Genomic DNA, 26,725 nt, shown 5'->3' with positions numbered 1-26,725 from the left:
CCACACACACACTGCATCCACCTGCTGCTAGATTATTGATGCAAGTCGCTGACTTGCAAAATGGGACGGGCTTCCATAGAAATATGGCAGTGTGCAGTATACTATAATATACGAAAGGTTTTCTAAAGAAAAATGGCTGTTCTCACATTGATTAGGTGGCATGTTACACATTCCTCATACAGCTGCTAGGGGGCCCTACAAACCGGCGCACTGTCACCTTTTTCCCCTGTACATGACTGGCACAGTACCCGGGCCCCCCCTCCCTTACTGCAGGATATATATAATCTCATTGACAAGCTGATCTCACCCGTAGATTAGGCAGCGTTTCCTGCAGCCGCGTCTGCCTTCCTCTGGGCCCCCCGGGACGGCTTTCTAAGAACCGAGGCCTCACCCAGACATCCTGAGCAGGAAACTGCGGGCACCCGAAATAGGCAGCTTCCTCATCGCTATACCTGGATGCTAGAGCCCGGCTCTCCCACCTTCATCATTGTGTCCGCCATGCTCCTTTTGCGTTTCTCAGAAGCTGCTTTTATTTGCAAAAGTCCTGTTTATTTGGAAACGTACGATGAGCAGAAAGTGGCGGAATAGGGGGAGGAGTGCGGAAGTAGGAGGCAGCAAGAGAACGCGAAAGCTGAACAATAACAAGAAGCCGGGTCATCCTGGTACAGCGCAATAAGAAACAAGAGGACAGCCTGCGCTGTAATTAGGGGAACGCCAGGTATTAGAATACCAACGTTACATCGCAAGTCTGATTTTGGGGGTCATTCAGATCTGATTGCTGACTGGCGATGCCCTTTATTGCTGTGCGACGCTCGTGCGCATTGCTGTGCATGCGTAGTTACTACCCGATCGCCCGCTGCGCGAGAACGCACAGCAGCGATCACATCTGAATGACCCCCTTAGAGCGGTGTGTAATGGAGCAATCTGATCTCCGCCGGGACGAGGCTGCAGCCCACGTTGCGGCATGGGTGAGGGTGCGAGCCCTGGGTCCGGACCGGTTGCGGACTGACAGTGTGTCAGACTGTACTCTGGCCCCCGATTCATAGATGCCCAGTGGATGTGTGATAATATGCACATGGCGCAGACAGGCCTTCCTGCCCTTATCCTGGGTTATTTGTAGGGTGCGTGTTGTCTTTCAGTCTTAGGAAAGTGTCTGGTCCATCTGCCAGAGAGAGCGGCGCAGTCTTACAGTACGTTGCGGCAAATACAGTAACGTCATCATCATCGTTTGTTCATTTATATTGTGCTATTTGTCTGTTTAGATAAAGAAGAAGAGAAGGAGGACGAGGACTCGGGATCTCCCAAATCAGAGGTGAGGATCAGACCGCCATCATACTATCATAATATATACTACAGGCTGAACTGCCGCTGCTCATGCAGAGGTCTGCGTCTTGTGGTCAGCCAGCTACACTCCGGCTCTTCCGTAGCGCTAATGGTAAAGAGGGAAGTTACGCCGGTGGCGGGCGTCTCCGCGGCGTGGCTAAATGTGGTCTGTCACTGGCCAGTAATCACTCTGGCTGCTGAGAAATGGTGGTCAGCGGCACAGGACAGGCATTCTGTAATTGGCTGCTCGTGTGACAGCAGCTCAGACCTAGCCACATGCGACATTGTGCTGAGCTTCGGTTACTGTCCCATCATTTCCAGATCACTATGATATATAATCCATGCCAGATCCCAATGATATATAATCTATACCAGATCCCGGTGATATAAATAATCCATGCCAGATCACTATGATATATAATCCATGCCAGATCACTAGGATATATAATCCATGCCAGATCCCAGTGATATATACTCCATGCCAGATCCCAATGATATATAATCTATACCAGATCCCGGTGATATAAATAATCCATGCCAGATCACTATGATATATAATCCATGCCAGACCCCAGTGATATATACTCCATGCCAGATCCCAGTGATATATACTCCATGCCAGATCCCAGTGATATATAATCCATGCCAGATCCCAGTAATATAAATCTATGCCAGATCCCAATGATATATAATCTATACCAGATCCCAGTGATATATAATTCATGCCAGATCCCAATGATATTTAATCTATACCAGATCCCGGTGATATAAATAATCCATGCCAGATCACTCTGATATATAATCCATGCCAGATCCCAGTGATATATAATCCATGCCAGATCCCAGTGATATATAATCCATGCCAGATCCCAGTGATATATAATCCATGCCAGATCGCAGTGATATATACTCCATGCCAGATCCCAATGATATATAATCTATATCAGATCCCGGTGATATAAATAATCCATGCCAGATCACTATGATATATACCCCATGCCAGATCCCAGTGATATATAATCCATGCCAGATCCCAGTAACATATATAATCCATGCCAGATCCCAGTGATATATAATCCATGCCAGATCCCAATGATATATAATCTATACCAGATCCCGGTGATATAAATAATCCATGCCAGATCACTATGATATATAATCCATGCCAGATCCCAGTGATATATACTCCATGCCAGATCCCAGTGATATATAATCCATGCCAGATCCCAGTAATATATAATCCATGCCAGATCCCAGTGATATATAATCCATGCCAGATCCCAGTGATATATAATCCATGCCAGATCCCAGTAATATATAATCCATGCCAGATCCCAGTAATGTATAATCCTTGCTAGATCCCGGTGATGTATACTCCATGCCAGATCCCGGTGATGTATACTCCATGCCAGATCCCAGTGATATATACTCCATGCCAGATCCCAGTGATAAACACTCCATGCCAGATCCCGGTGATATATACTCCATGCCAGATCCCGGTGATATATACTCCATGCCAGATCCCAATGATATATAATCTATACCAGATCCCGGTGATATAAATAATCCATGCCAGATCACTCTGATATATAATCCATGCCAGATCCCAGTGATATATACTCCATGCCAGATCCCAGTGATATATACTCCATGCCACATCCCGGTGATATATACTCCATGCCACATCCCGGTGATATATAATCCATGCCAGATCCCAGTGATATATAATCCATGCCAGATCCCAGTGATATATAATCCATGCCAGATCCCAGTAATATATAATCCATGCCAGATCCCAGTAATGTATAATCCTTGCTAGATCCCGGTGATGTATACTCCATGCCAGATCCCAGTGATATATACTCCATGCCAGATCCCGGTGATATATGCTCCATGCCAGATCCCGGTGATATATACTACATGCCAGATCCCGGTGATATATACTCCATGCCAGATCCCAGTGATATATACTCCATGCCAGATCCCAGTGATATATACTCCATGCCAGATCCCAGTGATATATACTCCATGCCAGATCCCGGAGATATATAATCTATGGCAGATCCCGGAGATATATGATCCGTGCCAGATCCCGGAGATATATGTTCCATGCCAGATCCCAGTGATATATAATCCATGCCAGATCCCAATGATATATAATCTATACCAGATCCCAGTGATATATAATCCATGCCAGATCCCAGTGATATATAATGCATACACATAGAGAATGATTGAAGTTACACTATTCAAACATTACTATTCATAATTGTAATATATTTTGAAATCAGAGGTTTTTTGCCTTCATCTTGGCCAAAATTACGGTCTTACCCACCATGTCACAGTAATCTCATAATGTGGTAACTCCCTAACATGCTAAGGGTTGATGTCTAGGGGGCGTGGGACACCCCCAAAACCAGCCCAACCAAGACCACCCCAAGGCATCACGCTAGTGAGGAAAGTGAAATGTGTGAGAAAGTTAGATGGATAATAGCAAATACTGCATGTGTTACAGGGGTGAGAATAAATGTGTGAAAGTTGTTACATACAAACAAACAAACAATAAATGTGCTAGAGTACTAAAGAAAGTATTATTTTGTGATTCCCTGGAGCAGTTCAGTCACAGCAATCCAGGGGGCCTCACGCCACAAAACTCACCCCACAACTGACATATACGTTTATGGGTCTTTCCTTAAGTGTGCCCTGTTCAAATGTGCAGTTAGACAATGCTAGGTGCCTTACATAAAATCAGTCAATGACCGGCGAGGGAGGGGTGCTACTCCAGGCTGAAGGGGTCTCAAACCTTCAAGTGTACATATAACGACACATTACAGGATATATAGGGAAGGGGTCCTAGACTGCACACCCTAACTACAAGACTTGCAGTTAGGGTGTGCAGCCTAGGGCCACTTCCATATAAATCTTATATTGTGTATTTACTGTATACAGTGCACCCGGAAAGTATTCACAGCGCTTCACTTTTCCTACATTTTGTTATGTTACAGCCTTATTCAAAAATGGAATAACATATTTTTTTCCCCCAAAAATTCTACACACAATACCCCAGAATGACAATGTGAAAAAAGTTTTTATTTTTGCAAATTTGTTAAAAATAAAAAAAACTAAGAAATCACATGTACATAAGTATTCACAGCCTGCTCAATACTTTGTTGATGCACCTTTGGCAGCAGTTACAGCCTCAAGTCTTTTTGAATATGATGCCTCAAGCTTGGCACACCTAGTTTTTGGGCAGTTTCGCCCATTCCTCTTTGCAGCACCTCTCAAGCTCCATCAGGTTGGATGGGAAGCGTCGTTGCACAACCATTTTCAGATCTCTCCAGAGATGTTCAATCGGATTCAAGTCTGGGCTCTAGCTGGGCCACTCAAGGACATTCACAGAGTTGTCCTGAAGCCACTCCTTTGATATCTTGGCTGTGTGCTTAGGGTCATTGTCCTGCTGAAAGATGAACCATCGTCCCAGTCTGAGGTCAGGTGCGATCTGGAGCAGGTTTTCATCCAGGATGTCTCTGTACATTGCTGCATTCATCTTTCCCTCTATCCTGACTAGTCTCCCAGTTCCTGCCGCTGAAAAACATCCCCACAGCATGATGCTGCCACCACCATGCTTCACTGTAGGGATGGTATTGGCCTGGTGATGAGCGGTGCCTGGTTTCCTCCAAACATGACGCCTGGCATTCACTCCAAAGAGTTCAATCTATGGGGGTAATTCTGAGTTGATCGCAGCAGGAATTTTGTTAGCAATTGGGCAAAACCATGTGCACTGCAGGGGAGGCAGATATAACATGTGCAGAGAGAGTTAGATTTGGGTGGGGTGTGTTCAATATGCAATCTAAATTGCAGTGTCAAAATAAAGCAGCCAGTATTTACCCTGCACAGAAACAAAGTAACCCACCCAAATCTAACTCTCTCTACACATGTTATATCTGCCCCCCCTGCAGTGCACATGGTTTTGCCCAATTGCTAACAAAATTCCTGCTGCGATCAACTAAGAATTGCCTCCTATGTCTCATCAGTCCAGAGAATTTTGTTTCTCATGGTCTGAGAGTCCTTCCGGTGCATTTTGGAAAACTCCAGGCGGGCTGCCATATGCTTTTTATGAAGGAGTGGCTTCCGTCTGGCCACTTTACCATACAGGCCTGATTGCTACAGAGATGGTTGTCCTTCTGGAAGGTTCTCCTCTCTCCACAGAGGAATGCTGTAGCTCTGACAGAGTGACCATCGGGTTCTCGGTCACCTCCCTTCCTCCCCCGATCGCTTAGTTTAGACGGGCGGCCAACTCTAATAAGTGTCCTGGTGGTTCTGAACTTCTTCCATTTACGGATGATGGAGGCCACTGTGCTCATTGGGACCTTCAAAGCAACAGATATTTCTCTATCGTCCTAAGTGGATGCTGGGGTTCCTGAAAGGACCATGGGGAACAGCGGCTCCGCAGGAGACAGGGCACAAAAAGTAAAGCTTTTACAGGTCAGGTGGTGTGCACTGGCTCCTCCCCCTATGACCCTCCTCCAGACTCCAGTTAGATTTTTGTGCCCGGCCGAGAAGGGTGCAATTCTAGGTGGCTCTCATAAAGAGCTGCTTAGAGAAGTTTAGCTTAGGTTTTTTATTTTACAGTGATTCCTGCTGGCAACAGGATCACTGCAACGAGGGACAGAGGGGAGAAGAAGTGAACTCACCTGCGTGCAGGATGGATTGGCTTCTTGGCTACTGGACATGAAGCTCCAGAGGGACGATCACAGGTACAGCCTGGATGGTCACCGGAGCCTCGCCGCCGGCCCCCTCGCAGATGCTGAAGCAAGAAGAGGTCCAGAATCGGCGGCTGAAGACTCCTGCAGTCTTCTAAAGGTAGCGCACAGCACTGCAGCTGTGCGCCATTTTCCTCTCAGCACACTTCACACGGCAGTCACTGAGGGTGCAGGGCGCTGGGGGGGGGCGCCCTGGGAGGCAAATGTAAACCTATATAAGGCTAAAAATACCTCACATATAGCCCCCAGAGGCTATATGGAGATATTTAACCCCTGCCTAAATACAATAAATAGCGGGAGACGAGCCCGCCGAAAAAGGGGCGGGGCCTATCTCCTCAGCACACAGCGCCATTTTCTCTCACAGAAAGGCTGGAGAGAAGGCTCCCAGGCTCTCCCCTGCACTGCACTACAGAAACAGGGTTTAAACAGAGAGGGGGGGCACTAAATTGGCGACATAAATATATTAAAGATGCTATAAGGGAGAAACACTTATATAAGGTTGTCCCTATGTAATTATAGCGTTTTTTTGGTGTGTGCTGGCAAACTCTCCCTCTGTCTCTCCAAAGGGCTAGTGGGGTCCTGTCCTCTGTCAGAGCATTCCCGGTGTGTGTGCTGTGTGTCGGTACGTGTGTGTCGACATGTATGAGGACGATGTTGGAGGAGGCGGAGCAATTGCCTATGATGGTGATGTCACTCTCTAGGGAGTCGACACCGGTATGGATGGCTTATTTAGGGAATTACGTGAGAATGTCAACACGCTGCAAGGTCGGTTGACGACATGAGACGGCCGACAAACAATTAGTACCGGTCCAGGCGTCTCAGAAACACCGTCAGGGGTTTTTAATAACGCCCATTTACCTCAGTCGGTCGACACAGACACAGACACCGACACTGAATCCAGTGTCGACGGTGAATAAACAAACGTATTCCTTATTAGGGCCACACGTTAAGGGCAATGAAGGAGGTGTTACATATTTCTGATACTACAAGTACCACAAAAAAGGGTATTATGTGGGAGTGAAAAAACTACCTGTAGTTTTTCCTGAATCAGATAAAATAAAATAAAGTGTGTGATGATGCGTGGGTTTACCCCGATAGCAAATATTGGCGTTATACCCTTTCCCGCCAGAAGTTAGGGCGCGTTGGGAATGAATAAGGCGCTCACACGCTTATCAAGTGGCGTTACCGTCGCCAGATACGGCCGCCCTCAAGGAGCCAGCTGATAGGCAGCTGGAAAAATATCCTAAAAAGTATATACACACATAAGGTGGTTATACTGCGACCAGCGATCGCCATCAGCCTGGAGATGCAGTGCTGGGTTGGCTTGGTCGGTTTCCCTGACTGAAAATATTTGATTGATATAGAGCATTTAATAGGATGCATTATATATTTATGTATGCGAGATGCACAGAGGGATATGTGCACTCTGGCATCAAAATAAGTGCGTGATCCATATCTCCCAGAAGATGTCATGGACACGACAGTGGTCAGGTGATACATATCCCATACGACACATGGAAGTATGGCCGTATAAAGGGAAAGAGTTATTTGGGGTCGGTCCAACGGACCTGGGGGTCTCGGCAACAGCTGGAAATCCAACCTTTTTACCCCAAGTTACATCTCAGCAGAAACAGACACCGTCTTTTCAGCCTCAATCCTTCCGTTCCCATGAGGGCAAGCGGGCAAAAGGCCAGTCATATCTGCCCAGACATAGAGGAAAGGGAAGTAGACTGCAGCAGACAGCTCCTTCCCAGGAAAGGAAGCCTTCCACCGCGTCTGCCAAGTCCCCAGCATGACGCTGGGGCCGTGTAAGCGGACTCAGGTTAGGTGGGGGTGTAGTCTCAAGAGTCTCAACGCGCAGTGGGATCACTCGCAAGTTGACCCCTGGATCGTACTAGTATTATCCCAGGGGTACAGATTGGAGAGTCGAGACATCTTTTCCTCGCAGGTTCCTGAAGTCTGCGTTACCAACGGCTCCCTCCAACAGGGAGGCAGTATTGGGAAAAATTCACAAGCTGTATTTCCAGCAGGTGATAATCAAAGTACCCCTCCTACAACAAGGAAAAGGGTATTAGTCTTCCACACTATATGGTGGTACTGAAGCCAGACGGCTTGGTGAGACATAGTCTAAATCTGAAATCTTTGAACACTTACATAAAGGTTCAAATCAAGATGGAGTCACTCAGAGCAGTGATAGCGAACCGGAAAGAAGGGGACTATATGGTGTCCCTGGACATCAAGGATTACCTCCATGTCCAAATTTGCCCTTCTCAACAAGGGTACATCGGGTTCGTGATACAGAACTGTCAATATCAGTTTCAAAAGTTGCCGTTGAATTATCCACGGCACCCCGGGCCTTTACCAAGGTAATGGCCGAAAAGATGACTCTCTTCAAAGAAAAGGGCATCTTAATTATCCCTTACTTGGACGATATCCTGAAAGGGGCAAGTTCCAGAGAACAGTTGGAGGTCGGAAAAGAACTATCTAAAGTAGTTCTACGATAGCACGAGTGGATTCTAAATATTCCAAAAATCGCAGCTGTGTTTTCCGATGATACGTCTGCTGTTCCCAGGAATGATTCTGGGCATAGTCCAGAAAAAGGTATTTCTCCTGGAGGGGAAAGCCAGGGAGTTATCCGACCTAGTCAGAAACCTCCTAAAACCAGGCCAAGTATCAGTGCATTAATGCACAGGAGGCCTGGGAAAAATGGTGGCTTCTTACGAAGCGATTCCATTCGGCAGATCTCACGCAAAACATTTTCAGGGAGATTTGCTGGACGAATGGTCCGGATCGCATCTTCAGATGCATCAGCGGATAACCCTGTCTCCAAGGACAAGGGTATCTCTTCTGTGGTGGTTGCAGGAGGCTCATCTACTGGAGGGCCGCAGATTCGGCATACAGGATTGGATCCTGGTGACCACGGACGCCAGCCTGAGAGGCTGGGGAGCAGTCACACAGGGAAGAAACTTCCAGGGAGTGTGGACGAGCCTGGAAAAGTCTCTTCACATAAACATTCTGGAACTAAGAGCAATCTACAATGCTCTAAACCAGGCGGAACCTCTGCTTCAAGGAAGACCGGTGTTGATCCAGTCGGACAACATCACGGCAGTCGCCCATGTAAACAGACAGGGCGGCACAAGAAGCAGGAGTGCAATGGCAGAAGCTGCCAGGATCCTTCGCTGGGCGGAGAATCACGTGATAGCATTGTCAGCAGTATTCATCCCGGACGTGGACAACTGGGAAGCAGACTTCCTCAGCAGACACGATCTTCACCCGGGAGAGTGGGAACTTCATTCAGAAGTTTTCCTCATGATAATAAACCGTTGGGAAAAACCAATGGTGGACATGATGGCGTCTCGCCTCAACAAAAAACTGGACAGGTATTGCGCCAGGTCAAGAGATCCGCAGGCAATAGCTGTGGATGCGCTGGTAACACCTTGGGTGTACCAGTCGGTATATGTGTTTCCTCCTCTGCCTCTCATACCAAAGGTATTGAGGATTATACGGCAAAGAGGAGTAAGAACGATACTAGTGGCTCCGGATTGGCCAAGAAGGACTTGGTACCCGGAACTTCAAGAGATGGTCACGGACGATCCGTGGCCTCTACCTCTGAGAAGGGACCTGCCTCAGCAGGGTCCTTGTCTTTTTCAAGACTTACCGCGGCTGCGTTTGACGGCATGGCGGTTGAACGCCAGATTCTAAAAGAAAAAGGCATTCCTGAAGAAGTCATTCCTACCTTGATTAAGGCAAGGAAAGAAGTCACCGCAAAGCATTATCACCGCATTTGGCGGAAATATGTGGCATGGTGCGAGGGTCGGAATGCTCCGACGAAGGAATTTCAACTGGGTCGTTTCCTACATTTCCTGCAATCAGGATTGTCTATGGGTCTCAAATTGGGATCTATTAAGGTTCAAATTTCGGCCCTGTCTATATTCTTCCAAAAAGAATTGGCCTCAGTTCCTGAGGTCCAGACTTTTGTCAAAGGAGTACTGCATATACAGCCTCCTGTGGTGCCTCCGGTGGCACCGTGGGATCTAAATGTAGTTTTAGATTTCCTCAAATCCCATTGGTTTGAACCACTTAAGAAGGTGGATTTGAAATATCTCACATGGAAAGTGACTATGTTACTGGCCCTGGCTTCGGCCAGGAGAGTATCAGAACTGGCGGCTTTATCTTATAAAAGTCCTTATTTTAGTTTCCATTCAGATAGGGCAGAGCTGCGGACGCGTCCGCATTTTCTCCCGAAGGTGGTGTCAGCGTTTCACCTGAACCAGCCTATTGTAGTGCCTGCGGCTACAAACGACTTGGAAGACTCCAAGTTGTTGGACGTTGTCAGAGCTTAAAGATATACATTTCAAGGACGGCTGGAGTCAGAAAATCTGACTCGCTGTTTATACTGTATGCACCCAACAAGTTGGGTGCACCTGCTTCTAAGCAGTCGATTGCTCGTTGGATTTGTAACACGATTCAACTTGCACATTCTGTGGCAGGCCTACCACAGCCTAATTCTGTTAAGGCCCATTCCACAAGGAAGGTGGGCTCATCCTGGGCGGCTGCCCGAGGGGTCTCGGCATTACAACTCTGCCGAGCAGCTACGTGGTCAGGGGAGAACACGTTTGTAAAATTTTACAAATTTGATACCCTGGCAAAAGAGGACCTGGAGTTCTCTCATTCGGTGCTGCAGAGTCATCCGCACTCTCCCGCCCGTTTGGGAGCTTTGGTATAATCCCCATGGTCCTTTCAGGAACCCCAGCATCCACTTAGGACGATAGAGAAAATAAGAATTTACTTACCGATAATTCTATTTCTCGGAGTCCGTAGTGGATGCTGGGCGCCCATCCCAAGTGCGGATTATCTGCAAGACTTGTACATAGTTATTGTTAACTATTTCGGGTTATTTTGTTTAGGGAGCCATCTTTCAGAGGCTCCTCTGTTATCATACTGTTAACTGGGTTTAGATCACAAGTTGTACGGTGTGATTGGTGTGGCTGGTATGAGTCTTACCCGGGATTCAAAATCCTCCCTTATTGTGTACGCTCGTCCGGGCACAGTACCTAACTGGAGTCTGGAGGAGGGTCATAGGGGGAGGAGCCAGTGCACACCACCTGACCTGTAAAAGCTTTACTTTTTGTGCCCTGTCTCCTGCGGAGCCGCTGTTCCCCATGGTCCTTTCAGGAACCCCAGCATCCACTACGGACTCCGAGAAATAGAATTATCGGTAAGTAAATTCTTATTTTTTCTGTACCCTTCCCCAGGTTTGTGTATCGAGACAATGCTGTCTCGGAGGTCTACAGATAATTCCTTTGACTTCATGCTTGGATTCTGCTCAGGCATGCACTGGAAGTGTGGGACCTTAAACAGACAGGTGTGTGCCTTTTCCAATCATGTCCAATCAACTGAATTTACCACAGGTGGACTCCAATTAAGCTGTAGGAACATCTCAAGGATGATCAATGGAAACAGGATGCACCTGAGCACAATTTTGAGCTTCATGGCAAAGGCTGTGAATACTTATGTACATGTGATTTCTGAGTTTTATATTTTTAATAAATTTGCAAAAATCTCAAAAAAATAAGGCTGTAACATAACAAAATGTGGAAAAAGTGAAGCGCTGTGAATACTTTGCAGATGCACTGTATGTACACTTGAAGGCGTGAGTATCTAGAGGTGTGTATCAGAGGAGATCGGTATATAATACACTGAGGAGCTAGAGGTCTGTATAAGAGGAGATAGGTATATAATACACTGAGGAGCTAGAGGTCTGTATCAGAGGAGATAGGTATATAAGATGCTGAGAAGCTAGAGGTCAGTATCAGAGGAGATTGGTATATAGTACGCTGAGGAGCTAGAGGTCTGTATCAGAGGAGATTGGTATATAATACGCTGAGGAGCTAGAGGTCTGTATCAGAGGAGATACTGTATGTATGTAATATGCTGAGGAACTAGAGGTCTGTACCAGAGGAGATAAGTATATAATACACTGAGGAGCTAGAGGTCTGTATCAGAGGAGATAGGTATGTAATACATTGAGGAGCTACAGTAGAGCTATGTATCAGAGGAGACTGATATGTAATACGCTGAGGAGCTAGAGGTCTGTATCAGAGGAGATAGGTATATAAGAAGCTAGAGGTCTGTATCAGAGGAGATAGGTATATAATAATACACTGAGGAGTTAGAGGTGTGTATCAGAGGTGATACTATATAATACACTGTGGAGCTAGAGGTCTGTATCAGAGGAGCTCGGTATATAATACAATGAGGAGCTAGAGGTCTGTATCAGAGGAGATCGGTATATAATACAATGAGGAGCTAGAGGTCTGTATCAGAGGAGATAGGTATATAAAATGCTGAGGAGCTAGAGGTCTGTATCAGAGGAGATCGGTATATAATACGATGAGGAGCTAGAGGTCTGTATCAGAGGAGATCGGTATATAATACGCTGAGGAGCTAGAGGTCTGTATCAGAGGAGATAGGTATATAAAATGCTGAAGCGCTTGAGGTCTGTATTAGAGGAGATAGGTATATAATACACTGAGGAGCTAGAGGTCTGTATCAGAGGAGATCAGTATATAATACGATGAGGAGCTAGAGGTCTGTATCAGAGGAGATCAGTATATAATACAATGAGGAGCTAGAGGTCTGTATCAGAGGAGATAGGTATATAATACACTGAGGAGCTAGAGGTCTGTATCAGAGGAGATAGGTATATAATACGCTGAAGAGCTAGAGGTGTGTATCAGAGGAGATAGGTATATAATACACTGAGGAGCTAGAGGTCTGTATCAGAGGAGATAGGTATATAAGATGCTGATGAGCTACAGTAGAGGACTGTATCAGAGGAGATAGGTATAGTGGCCCTCATTCCGAGTTGATCGGTCGCAAGGCGAATTTAGCAGAGTTACACACGCTAAGCCTACACCTACTGGGAGTGTATCTTAGCTTCTTAAAATTGCGACCGATGTATTCGCAATATTGCGATTACAAACTACTTTGCAGTTTCTGAGTAACTTCAACCTTACTCTGCCTGTGCGATCAGTTCAGTGCTTGTCGTTCCTGGTTTGACGTCACAAACACACCCAGCGTTCGCTCAGACACTCCCCCGTTTCTCCAGCCACTCCTGCGTTTTTTCCGGAAACGGTAGCGTTTTCATCCACACGCCCATAAAACGCCGTGTTTCCGCCCAGTAACACCCATTTCCTGTCAATCACATTACGATCGCCGGAGCGATGAAAAAGCCGTGAGTAAAAATACTATCTTCATTGTTAAATTACTTGGCGCAGTCGCAGTGCGAATATTGCGCATGCGTACTAAGCGGATTTTCATTGCGATGCGATGAAAAATACCGACCGATCAACTCGGAATGAGGGCCATAATACGATGAGGAGCTAGAGGTCTGTATCAGAGGAGATCGGTATATAATACGCTGAGGAGCTAGAGGTCTGTATCAGAGGAGATAGGTGTATAATATGCTAAGGAGCTACAGTAGAGGTCTGTATCAGAGGAGATAGGTATATAATACGATGAGGAGCTAGAGGTCTGTATCAGAGGAGATAGGTATATAATACGCTGAGGAGCTAGAGGTCTGTATCAGAGGAGATAGGTGTATAATATGCTGAGGAGCCACAGTAGAGGACTGTATCAGAGGAGATCGGTATATAATACGCTGAGGAGCTAGAGGTCTGTATCAGAGGAGATAGGTATATAATACACTGAAGAGCTAAGCTAGAGGTCTGTATCAGAGGAGATAGGTATATAATACGCTGAGGAGCTAGAGGTCTGTATCAGAGGAGACTGGTATATAATACGCTGAAAAGCTAGAGGTCTGTATCAGAGGAGATAGGTATATAATACACTGAGGAGCTAGAGGTCTGTATCAGAGGAGATAGGTATATAATACACTGAGGAGCTAGAGGTCTGTATCAGAGGAGATAGGTATATAATATACTGAGGAGCTAGAGGTCTGTATCAGAGGAGATAGGTATATAATATACTGAGGAGCTAGAGGTCTGTATCAGAGGAGACCTGTATAAGAATCGTCGCTATTCCTTACTGTTACCGTCATCCGCTGCTATAAATTAATTAGGCAACATACAGCAGCGCCGGATGTCCGCGTCGGTGGCTGATATTGCTGGGGCGGGTGCTATCCAGAAAGTAGGTGCCCGAAGGAAAAAAAAACTCCATATAAGGAAAATAAAACCCTACAGAGACAGCCAGAATAGATTAAGTTTCTTATAAAGCACAGCATATTCCGTGTAATTGAACAAGTCTGTGTAATAGCAGACAGACATAGAGGTAGGAGGGCCCTGCTCGCAAGCTTACAATCTATAGGAACATAGGCATTGATACACAAGGATAGGTGCTATCTATTGCATAATGGTCCTGCAAGGTTGCAGAGGACATTGGTGGGCTATATGATATGGCCACACAATGATGTTGGCCTGGGGTCAGGAGGATGGGAAAGTGAAGAATGAGAAAATATGTGAGGTCATGTGTGGACTGTACAGAGGGGATGTAAGTAGAATATTCATGAAGGTTATGTGCGCGGTTCTGGAATGTGATAAGCTGCCTGAAGAGGTGAGTTTTCAATGAACGCTTGAAGGTTTGGAGATTGTTATTGAGCGTGGCAGGGCATTCCACAGAGTGGATGCAGCCCGATGAAAGTCCTGCAATCATGAGTGGGAGCGAGTCTTGTAAAAAGCGGAGAGGTCGGGTTGGGAGATATTTTGAGATGAGTGAGGAGATGTATGTTGGTGCAGTTTGGGTAATAGCCTTGTGTGTTTTATATTGAATACGGTAGAATACCGGTAACCAATGGAGGGACTGACAGAGTGGATCTGCAGACGATGACCGTCTAGTGAGGAAGATTAGCCTCGCAGCTGCATTCAGGATGGATTGTAGGGGTGAGAGTCTTTATTAGAGAGTAGCACTGTGGTGAATGGCAGCTCAGAAGTACTAGTACCGCTATAACACAGCGAGGGAGCTAGATCTCTGTACTGGAGGGGGGGGGGGGGGGGTATATCTGGTGGACAGTCACAAACATTGAATATTTTGATATGTTCATAAGGCTGACATTCAGCATGATAACACCGATGTTATGTATTTGTCTTCTAACTCTGGCCCTAACCCTAAGGCAACCCTGGCCCCAACCCGAACACCCCCAGTCCTGACCCCAACATTAGCCATAGCTCCAGCCCAAACACCCCCAGTCCTGACCCCAACATTAGCGATAGCCCCAACCCAAACACCCCCAGTCCTGACCCCAACATTAGCCCATCTCCAACCCGAACACCCCCAGTCCTGACCCCAACATTAGCCATAGCCCCAACCCGAACACCCCCAGTCCTGACCCCAACATTAGCCATAGCCCCAGCCCGAACACCCCCAGTCCTGACCCCAACATTAGCCCATCTCCAACCTGAACACCCCCAGTCCTGACCCCAACATTAGCCATAGCCCCAACCCAAACACCCCCAGTCCTGACCCCAACATTAGCCCATCTCCAACCCGAACACCCCCAGTCCTGACCCCAACATTAGCCCATCTCCAACCCGAACACCCCCAGTCCTGACCCCAACATTAGCCATAGCCCCAGCCCAAACACCCCCAGTCCTAACCCCAACATTAGCCATAGCCCCAACCCAAACACCCCCAGTCCTGACCCCAACATTAGCCCATCTCCAACCCAAACACCCCCAGTCCTGACCCCAACATTAGCCCATCTCCAACCCAAACACCCCTAGTCCTGACCCCAACATTAGCCCATCTCCAACCCGAACACCCCCAGTCCTGACCCCAACATTAGCCATAGCCCCAACCTGAACACCCCCAGTCCTGACCCCAACATTAGCCATAGCCCCAACCCAAACACCCCCAACATTAGCCATAGCCCCAACCCAAACACCCCCAACATTAGCCATAGCCCCAGCCCAAACACCCCCAGTCCTGACCCCAACATTAGCCATAGCCCCAACCCAAACACCCCCAGTCCTGACCCCAACATTAGCCATAGCCCCAACCCAAACACCCCCAGTCCTGACCCCAACATTAGCCATAGCCCCAACCCAAACTCCCCAGTCCTGACCCCAACAATTAGCCATAGCTCCAACCCAAACGACCCCAGTCCTGACCCCAACATTAGCCCATCTCCAACCTGAACACCCCCAGTCCTGACCCCAACATTACCCATAGCCCCAACCCAAACTACCCCAGTCCTGACCCCAACATTAGCCTTAGCCCCAACCCAAACACCCCCAGTCCTGACCCCAACATTAGCCATAGCCCCAACCCAAACTCCCCAGCCCTAACCCCAAAATTAGCCATAACCCCAACCCAAACACCTCCAGTGCTGACCAACACATTAGCCCCGTCCCCACCCTGAACACCCCCAGCCCTAACCCTAATATTAGCCATAGCCCCAACTCAAACTCCCCAGCCCTCACCGCATCATTACCCATAGCCGCAACCCAAACTCCCCAGCCCTAACCCTAATATTATCCATGGCCCCAACCTAAACACTCCTATTCCTAACCAAAACATCCCCGTCCCCAACCTGAACACCCCCAGCCCTAATATTAGCCATATCCCCAACCCAAACTCCCCAGCCCTAACCCCAACATAAGCCATAGCTCCAACCCGAACACCCACAATCCTGACCAACACATTAGCCCTGTCCCCAACCTGAACACCCCCAGCCCTAACTCTAATATTAGCCATAGCCGCATCCCAAACTCCCTAGCCGTAACCCCAACATTACCCATAGCCCCAACCCAAACTCCCCAGCCCTAACCCCAACATTACCCATAGCCCCAACCCAAACTCCCCAGCCCTAACCCTAACATTACCCATAGCCCCAACCCAAACTCCCCAGCCCTAACCCTGAGCCTCCTGGACATACTGACATTATGACAATAAAGGCGTCGGTGTGAGGGGTAATACGCTGACAGATGTCTGTATTACAGGAAGTTGTGATGTAATAACCTGATCTCTGTAGTAAAGGAGACAGTGATATAATGATTTATGTTAGTTACAGTGTCTTATATAGCGCAGCATGTTCCGTTGCCCTTTACAGTTGGAAACAGCAGTGATGGAACAAACTGGGTAAAACAGACAGACATAGATGTAGGAGGGCCCTGCTCACATGCTTATCAATCCTATTATACAGTGTACATATGTCGACCACTAATGGTAGACATGCATTAAGTTGACAGGGTCAAATGGGCAACATGTAAAAGGTAGACAGTTCAAAAGATCGACGTGACAATGAAAGACACACATGGTCGACACAAGTTTTTTCTTTTCGCATTATTTTCCTCTTTTTCATACTTTACTATCCACGTGGACTACGATTGGGAACAGTAACGTGCCAAGTGCAGCGAGGCACCGTGCACGAAGCATGGCGAGCCAAGCAGAACACTAATGGGCGCTTGTTTGTGGTAGAAAAGTGACAATACACCCAAACGGAAAAAAAAGTGTCTCCATTTCCGTGTCGAGCTTTGGACCCTGTCAACCTAATGCATGTCTACCATTAGTTGTAGACCTATTGACTGTAGACTTTTTTAGTGTAAATCTAATAATCCACACCCATTAAATCCTACCAGGACATAACATCGTGAAGGTAAAGCCTATCATGATATAACATAGTGTAGGTAAAGCCTATCAGTCATAAAATCGTGAAGGTAAGGCCTATCATGACATAACATTGTGAAGGTAAAGCCTATCATGACATAACATTGTGAAGGTAAAGCCTATCATGTCATAACATCGTGAAGGTAAAGCCTATCATGATATAACATTGTGAAGGTAAAGCCTATCATGTCATAACATCGTGAAGGTAAAGCCTATCATGATATAACATCGTGAAGGTAAGGCCTATCATGACATAACATTGTGAAGGTAAAGCCTATCATGACATAACATTGTGAAGGTAAAGCCTATCATGTCATAACATCGTGAAGGTAAAGCCTATCATGATATAACATCGTGAAGGTAAAGCCTATCATGACATAACATCGTGAAGGTAAAGCCTATCATGTCATAACATCGTGAAGGTACAGCCTATCATGATATAACATCGTGAAGGTAAAGCCTACAATGACATAACATCGTGAAGGTAAAGCCTATCATGTCATAACATCGTGAAGGTACAGCCTATCATGATATAACATCGTGAAGGTAAAGCCTATAATGACATAACATCGTGAAGGTAAAGCCTATCATGTCATAACATTGTGAAGGTAAAGCCTATCATGATATAACATCGTGAAGGTAAAGCCTATAATGACATAACATCGTGAAGGTAAAGCCTATCATGTCATAACATCGTGAAGGTAAAGCCTATCATGATATAACATCGTGAAGGTAAAGCCTATAATGACATAACATCGTGAAGGTAAAGCCTATCATGTCATAACATCGTGAAGGTAAAGCCTATCATGATATAACATTGTGAAGGTAAAGCCCATCATGACATAACATAGTGAAGGTAAAGCCTATCATGACATAACATTGTGAACGTAAAGCCTATTATGATATAACAATATGCAGGTAAAGCCTATCATGACATAACATTGTGAAGGTATAGCCTATCATGACATAACATAGTGAAGGTAAAGCTTATCATGATATAACAACATGAAGGTATAGCCTATCATGACATAACATTGTGAATGTAAAGCCTATCATGATATAACAACATGAAGGTAAAGCCTATCATGATATAACATCGTGAAGGTTCAGTTTAAATACAGTAATGGAGTTACTCATATAATACAGTCAGGGATTTAGGTGTCTTGCATCACCGGGCACTCACTGTATTGTAGGATATTTTGTGGACCGGTGCCGCAGTGGTTAGCATTGCTGCCTCATAGTGGGAGATGCATGGATTTGATGCTGACCCAGGCTCTATCTGTGTGAAGTACAGTGATAACCACATTAGAATGGAGTGAGCACCCTAGGGTGTTGTATAAAGCTGGGCACACACTGGGGCGACGGGCATTCCTTCTGACATCGGAACGTATGCCCTTGAGCTTAGATTGTGTGTACACACTGGAACGAGTTTAATGAAGGACGGAACGTTCGTGTTCCATCGTCCATTAGTATAAACAAGGTCGCTAACGTTATCACTCGGTCTGATGTGCAGCACACCGCGGGAGCGCGCAATCACCCGTACACACTGAACCGTCATTATGAAACGCCAAATCAGCCCAACATGGCGCCAGTGTGTCCGCAGCTTACCCCCACGCTTCTGAACGTGTTTATTCCTGAAATGTAAAAGGGCAATGCTTTTTTTTATTTATTTTAACTTTCGGGCATAAACACGATCAGACGCGCCTTACCATGCAGAGCCATTTTCTGCGGACCATTGTATATTGCAGAGCCTAATCATGGTATACCATGCAGAGCCGTATTCTATGGACCATTGTATATTGCAAAGCCTAATCATTATATACAATGCAGAGCCATATTCTGCGGACCATTGCATATTGCAGAGCCTAATCGTGGTATACAATGCAGAGCCATATTCTGGAGACTTTTGTATATTGCAGAGCTTAATCATGGTATACCATGCAGAGCCGTATTCTGGAGACTTTTGTATATTGCAGAGCCTAATCATGGTATACCATTAAGTGCTTTATCCACGGGAACATTATATATTGCAGAGTCTAATAATATGCCATGCAGAGCCGTATTCTGGAGACCATTATATATATTGCAGAGCCTAATCATGGGATACCATTAAGTGCTTTATCCACGGGAACATTATATATTGCAGAGTCTAATAATATGCCATGCAGAGCCGTATTCTGGAGACCATTATTCTGCCTACCTTTGTATATCGCTGAGTCTCATCTTGGTATGCCATGTAGAACCGTATTCTGGACACTATTGTATATTGCAGAGCCTCATCATGGTATACCATGTAGAGCCGTATTCAGGAGACTATTGTATTTTGCAGAGCCTAATCATAGTATTCCATGTAGAGTGGTTTTCTGGGTCCCATTATATATTGCAGACAATAACAATGGTATACCATGCAGAGCCGTATACTCTGGTCCATTATATATTGCAGAGCCTAATCATGGTATACCACGCAGAGCCATATACTGGGTAGCCATATTTTGCAGAGCCTAACCATAGTATGCAACACAGGTCTGTTATATACTACAGAGGCTAATCATGGTATACCATACAGAGCCGTATTCTGAAGACCTTTATATATTGCAGAGCCTAATAATGGTATAATATGCAGCGCTGTATACAGGGGAGTTGTGGAGTCTAGTCACAGTAGTCAACAAAGATCCATAATCTGGGGCGATATATACTGCAGAGAAAAATCATGGCATACCATGCAGAGCCGTATACTGGGACCATTATATATTGCAGAGCCTAATCATGGTATACCATGCAGAGTCGTATACTGGGACCATTATAGATTTCAGAGCCTAATAATGGTATACCATGCAGATCCGTATACTCGGACCATTATATATTGCAGAGCCTAATCATGGTATACCATGCAGAGCCGTATACTGGGACCATTATATATTGCAGAGCCTAATCATGGTATACCATGCAGAGTCGTTTACTGGGACCATTATAGATTTCAGAGCCTAATAATAGTATACCATGCAGATCCGTATACTCGGACCATTATATATTGCAGAGCCTAATCATGGTATACCATGTAGAGCCGTATACTGGGGACCATTATATATTGCAGAGCCTAATCATGGTATACCATGTAGAGCCGTATACTGGGGACCATCATATATTGCAGAGCCTAATCATGGTATACCATGCAGAGTCGTATACTGGGACCATTATATATTGCAGAGCCTAATCATGGTATACCATGCAGAGTCGTATACTGGAACCATTATATATTGCAGAGCCTAATCATGGTATACCATGCAGAGTCGTATACTGGGACCATTATAGATTTCAGAGCCTAATAATGGTATACCATGCAGATCCGTATACTCGGACCATTATATATTGCAGAGCCTAATCATGGTATACCGTGTAGAGCCGTATTCTGGGGACCATTATATATTGCAGAGTCTAGTAATAGTAGTCAACAAAGATCCATATTCTGAGGACATTATATGCCACAGAACCTAATCATGGTATGCCGTACAGAGCGGTAGTCTGGGCCATTATATATTGCAGAGCCTACTCATGGTATACCATGCAGAGCCGTATACCTGGGATTGTTATATATTGCAGAGCCTTATTATGGTATACCATGCAGAGCTGTAGTCTGTGGTCATTATATATTGCAGAGCCTACTCATGGTATACCATGCAGAGCCATATTCTGGGGACCATTCTATATTGCAGACCGTAATCATGATATACCATGCAGAGCTGTATTCTGGGAACCATTATATATTGCAGAGCATAATCATGATATACCATGCAGGGCCGTATTCTGGAGACTGTTGTGTACTGCAGAGCCTACTCATGGTATGCCATGCAGAGCCATATCCATGGGATTGTTATATATTGCAGAGCCTTATCATGGTATACCATGCATAGCTGTAGTATGGGGCCATTATATATTGCAGAGCCTAATCATGACCTACCATGCAGAGCTGTATTCTGGGAACCATTATATATTGCAGAGCCTAATCATGGTATACCATGCAAAGCTGTATTCTGGTGATCATTATATATTGCAGAGCCTAATCACGACATACTATGCAGAGCTGTATTCTGGGAACCATGATATATTGCAGAGCCTAATCATGTTATACCATGCAGAGCTGTATTCTTGACACTATTGTATATTGCAGAGCCTAATCATGGTATGCCATGCAGAGCAGTAGTTTGGGGCCATTATATATTTGCAGAGCCTAATCACGATATGCTATGCAGAGCTGTATTCTGGGAACCATTATATATTGCAGAGCCTAATAATGGTATATCATGCAGAGCCGTATAATGGGGACCATGATATATGCAGAGCCTAATAATGGTATGTCATGCAGAGCCGTATACTGGGGACCATTATATATTGCAGAGCCTAATAGTGGTATGCCATGCAGAGACATTTTCTGGTGATCATTATATATTGGTCTGTGGATTTAGGAAACCACCGTTCTAGAAGCTGATGTATGTGATGCAGAGATTGGTACAGACGTGTCCTCGTACACAACCGCGACAAACTGCCTCTCTGTTAAAGGTGGAGCCGTGGATATAGCTTATCTAGACTTTAGTAAGAGCTTCTGACACTGTCCCACATCGCAAGCTGCTAAATAAACTGGAAAGCATGGGATTGGATGTTAAGATTGGTGAATGGATAAGATCTTGGTTGCAGGATAGAAAACAGACAGTTGTAGTAAATGGAGTGTATTCACAGGAGGGAAATGTTACCAGTGGAGTACCCCAGGGATCTGTACTTGGACCAGTGCTTTTTAATATCTTTATTGGTGACATTGCAAATGGCATTAAAGGGAAAGTATGTTTTTTTGCAGATGAGACAAAGGTATGCAACAGGGTAGACACACCAGGAGGGGTAAAACAAATTATTGAGGATCTAGGTAGACTAGAGCAGTGGTTCTCAAACTCGGTCCTCAGGACCCCACACAGTGCATGTTTTGCAGGTAACTCAACAGGTGCACAGGTGTATTAATTACTCACTGACACATTTTAAAAGGTCCACAGGTGGAGCTAATTATTTCACTTGTGATTCTGTGAGGAGACCTGCAAAACATGCACCGTGTGGGGTCCTGAGGACCGAGTTTGAGAACCTGTGGACTAGAGGAATGGTCAAGAGTGTGGCAATTACAGTTTAATGCCAAAAAAATGCAAAATCATGCGCTTTGGTATCAAAAATCCAAACGCTAAATATAGTATTAATGGCGCTATACTGGAAACTACTGAGGAGGAAAGGGATCTAGGAGTCACTATTTCAGGTGACATAAAGGATAAATATAGTAATAATGGTGCTATACTGGGAACTACTGAGGAGGAAAGGGATCTATGAGTCACTATCTCAGGTGACATAAAGGATAAATATAGTATTAATGGCACTATACTGGAAACTACTGAGGAGGAAAGGGATCTAGGAGTCACTATTTCAGGTGACATAAAGGATAAATATAGTATTAATGGCACTATACTGGGAACTACTGAGGAGGAAAGGGATCTAGGAGTCACTATTTCAGGTGACATAAAGGATAAATATAGTATTAATGGCACTATACTGGGGACTACTGAGGAGGAAAGGGATCTAGGAGTCACTATCTCAGGTGACATAAAGGATAAATATAGTATTAATGGCACTATACTGGAAACTACTGAGGAGGAAAGGGATCTAGGAGTCACTATTTCAGGTGACATAAAGGATAAATATAATATTAATGGCGCTATACTGTAACTACTGAGGAGGAAAGGGATCTAGGAGTCACTGTTTCAGGTGACATAAAGGATAAATATAGTATTAATGGCGCTATACTGGGAACTACTGAGGAGGAAAGGGATCTAGGAGTCACTATTTCAGGTGACATAAAGGATAAATATAGTATTAATGGCACTATACTGGGAACTACTGAGGAGGAAAGGGATCTAGGAGTCACTATCTCAGGTGACATAAAGGATAAATATAGTATTAATGGCACTATACTGGAAACTACTGAGGAGGAAAGGGATCTAGGAGTCACTATTTCAGGTGACATAAAGGATAAATATAGTATTAATGCACTATACTGGGAGCTACTGAGGAGGAAAGGGATCTAGGAGTCACTATCTCAGGTGATATAAAGGATAAATATAGTATTAATGGCACTATACTGGAAACTACTGAGGAGGAAAGGGATCTAGGAGTCACTATCTCAGGTGATATAAAGGATAAATACAGTATTAATGGCACTATACTGGGAACTACTGAGGAGGAAAGGGATCTAGGAGTCACTATCTCAGGTGACATAAAGGATAAATATAGTATTAATGACGCTATACTGGGGACTACTGAGGAGGAAAGGGATCTAGGAGTCACTATTTCAGGTGACATAAAGGATAAATATAGTATTAATGGCACTATACTGGAAACTACTGAGGAGGAAAGGGATCTAGGAGTCACTATTTCAGGTGACAAAGGATAAATATAATATTAATGGCACTATACTGTAACTACTGAGGAGGAAAGGGATCTAGGAGTCACTGTTTCAGGTGACATAAAGAATAAATATAGTATTAATGGCGCTATACTGGGAACTACTGAGGAGGAAAGGGATCTAGGAGTCACTATTTCAGGTGACATAAAGGATAAATATAGTATTAATGGCACTATACTGGAAACTACTGAGGAGGAAAGGGATCTAGGAGTCACTATTTCAGGTGACATAGGATAAATATAGTATTAATGGCACTATACTGGAGACTACTGAGGAGGAAAGGGATCTAGGAGTCACTATCTAAGGTGACATAAAGGATAAATATAGTATTAATGGCACTATACTGGAAACTACTGAGGAGGAAAGGGATCTAGGAGTCACTATCTCAGGTGACATAAAGGATAAATATAGTATTAATGGCACTATACTGGAAACTACTGAGGAGGAAAGGGATCTAGGAGTCACTATTTCAGGTGACATAAAGGATAAATATAGTAGTAATGGCACTATACTGGAAACTACTGAGGAGGAAAGGGATCTAGGAGTCACTATCTCAGGTGACATAAAGGATAAATATAGTATAATGGCACTATACTGGGAGCTACTGAGGAGGAAAGGGATCTAGGAGTCACTATCTCAGGTGATATAAAGGATAAATATAGTATTAATGGCACTATACTGGGGACTACTGAGGAAGAAAGGGATCTAGGAGTCACTATCTCAGGTGATATAAAGGATAAATATAGTATTAATGGCACTATACTGGGAACTACTGAGGAGGAAAGGGATCTAGGAGTCACTATCTCAGGTGACATAAAGGATAAATATAGTATTAATGGCACTATACTGGGAACTACTGAGGAGGAAAGGGATCTAGGAGTCACTATCTCAGGTGACATAAAGGATAAATATAGTATTAATGGCACTATACTGGGAACTACTGAGGAGGAAAGGGATCTAGGAGTCACTATCTCAGGTGACATAAAGGATAAATATAGTATTAATGGCACTATACTGGGGACTACTGAGGAAGAAAGGGATCTAGGAGTCACTATTTCAGGTGACATAAAGGCAGGTAAGCAATGTAACACAGCAATGAGGAAGGCTAGTCAGATGCTTGGCTGCATTGGGAGAGGAATCAGCAGCAGAAAAAAAGAAGTAATAATGCCACTGTATAGGTGATTGGTGCGGCCTCATCTAGAATACTGTGGTCAGTTCTGGAGGCCATATCTTCAGAAGGATATTAATACATTAGAGCAGGAGTGAGGAACCTTTTTTCTACCAAGGGCCATTTAGATATTTATAAAATCCTTTGGGGGCCATACAAAAATGATCAACTTAAAAATGACCCTGCCCCCCCAGTAGTTCTGACCCTCAGAGGTACTAAGTACGCGCGCCGAAGGCGCGTGTGCCAAAAAATGGGTGTGTCCAATTAAAATGGGACGTGATACACATATGCCCCCAATAGTGCAGTGCCAGAGCCACAATTGCCCCCCACAGTGCCAGATCCACAAATGACCCCCACAGTGCCAGATCCACAAATGACCCCCACAGTGCCAGATCCACAAATGACCCCCACAGTGCTAGGTATACAAATTCCCCCACAGTGCCAGGTATACAAATGCCCCCACAGTGCCCTTCTCCCCCCCCCCCCCCCCCACCCCACTGTGCTTCTCACCGCTGCTGCTGCTCCTCCTCCTCCGTCAGGGGGTCAGGGCAGGGAGGAGAGTGCGGCTATGTCGGACAGCAGCGGCGGCATGTAGGATCTCAAACCAGCTGCCGGTTCGTGAGCCAGTCAGAGCTCGCGAACCGGCAGCGGCGGCTCCTGATTGGCTGCTGGACTGCGGACTCTGATTGGCTCACGAACCGGCGGCTGGTTTGAGATCTTACCCGCCGCTGCCGCCGGACATAGAGCTGCGCTCTCCTCCCTGCCCTGACAGCTGAGACACGCCGCCGCCGGACTGAGCGGCGGCGTGTCTCGCCAACACAAGCGGGTGGGCCGGAACAAACGGCTTTGCGGGCCGTATACGGGCCGGAGGTTCCCCACCCCTGCATTAGAGACTGTACAAAGAAGGGCAACTAACATGGTGCATGGCCTACACCACACAACTTACCCAGAGAGACTAAGAAATCTCAATACGTATAGTGTGGACTAAGGAAGGGAAAGAGGGGACATGATAGAGACTGTCACATATATCAGGGGTATTACCAAGGTACAGGAGGGAAACATTCCTCACAGGGAGAGAAGTAATAGGACACGAGGACATGCACTGAGACTGGAGGGGGGAGGTTCAGGGGAAATATGAGGAAAAATTACTTCACAGAAAGAGTTGTGGACAAGTGGAATATCCTCCCATCAGAGGTGGTAGAGGATAAGACAGTAGTAGAGCAATGTAAGCATGCATGGGATAGACATATGAATATCCTTACACAGAAATAAGGATCAAATAAGGTTGAGGTAAAAATATGGTAAAAAAGGGGCAGAGTAGATGGGCCACGTGGTTCGGTACGGTACGCTGCCCCG

The 26,725-nt window shown here is 45.4% G+C and overlaps 1 protein-coding gene across 5 annotated transcripts in view; it reads left to right on the top strand.

Annotated features, from left to right (window-relative positions):
• Nucleotides 1-26,725, top strand: part of DNMT3A (DNA methyltransferase 3 alpha) — a 340,200-nt gene that overhangs the window by 170,989 nt on the left and 142,486 nt on the right. For all 5 annotated transcript variants that reach the window (XM_063914961.1, XM_063914960.1, XM_063914958.1 and 2 more), the window contains exon 5: nt 1,263-1,312. In XM_063914961.1, coding sequence (XP_063771031.1) covers nt 1,263-1,312 — 50 coding nt within the window. The remainder of the gene's footprint in view (nt 1-1,262; nt 1,313-26,725) is intronic.

This window comes from Pseudophryne corroboree, chromosome 4, assembly GCF_028390025.1.
Source record: "Pseudophryne corroboree isolate aPseCor3 chromosome 4, aPseCor3.hap2, whole genome shotgun sequence".
Taxonomy (NCBI): domain Eukaryota; kingdom Metazoa; phylum Chordata; class Amphibia; order Anura; family Myobatrachidae; genus Pseudophryne; species Pseudophryne corroboree.
This window is presented reverse-complemented; position numbering and strand designations above follow the sequence as displayed.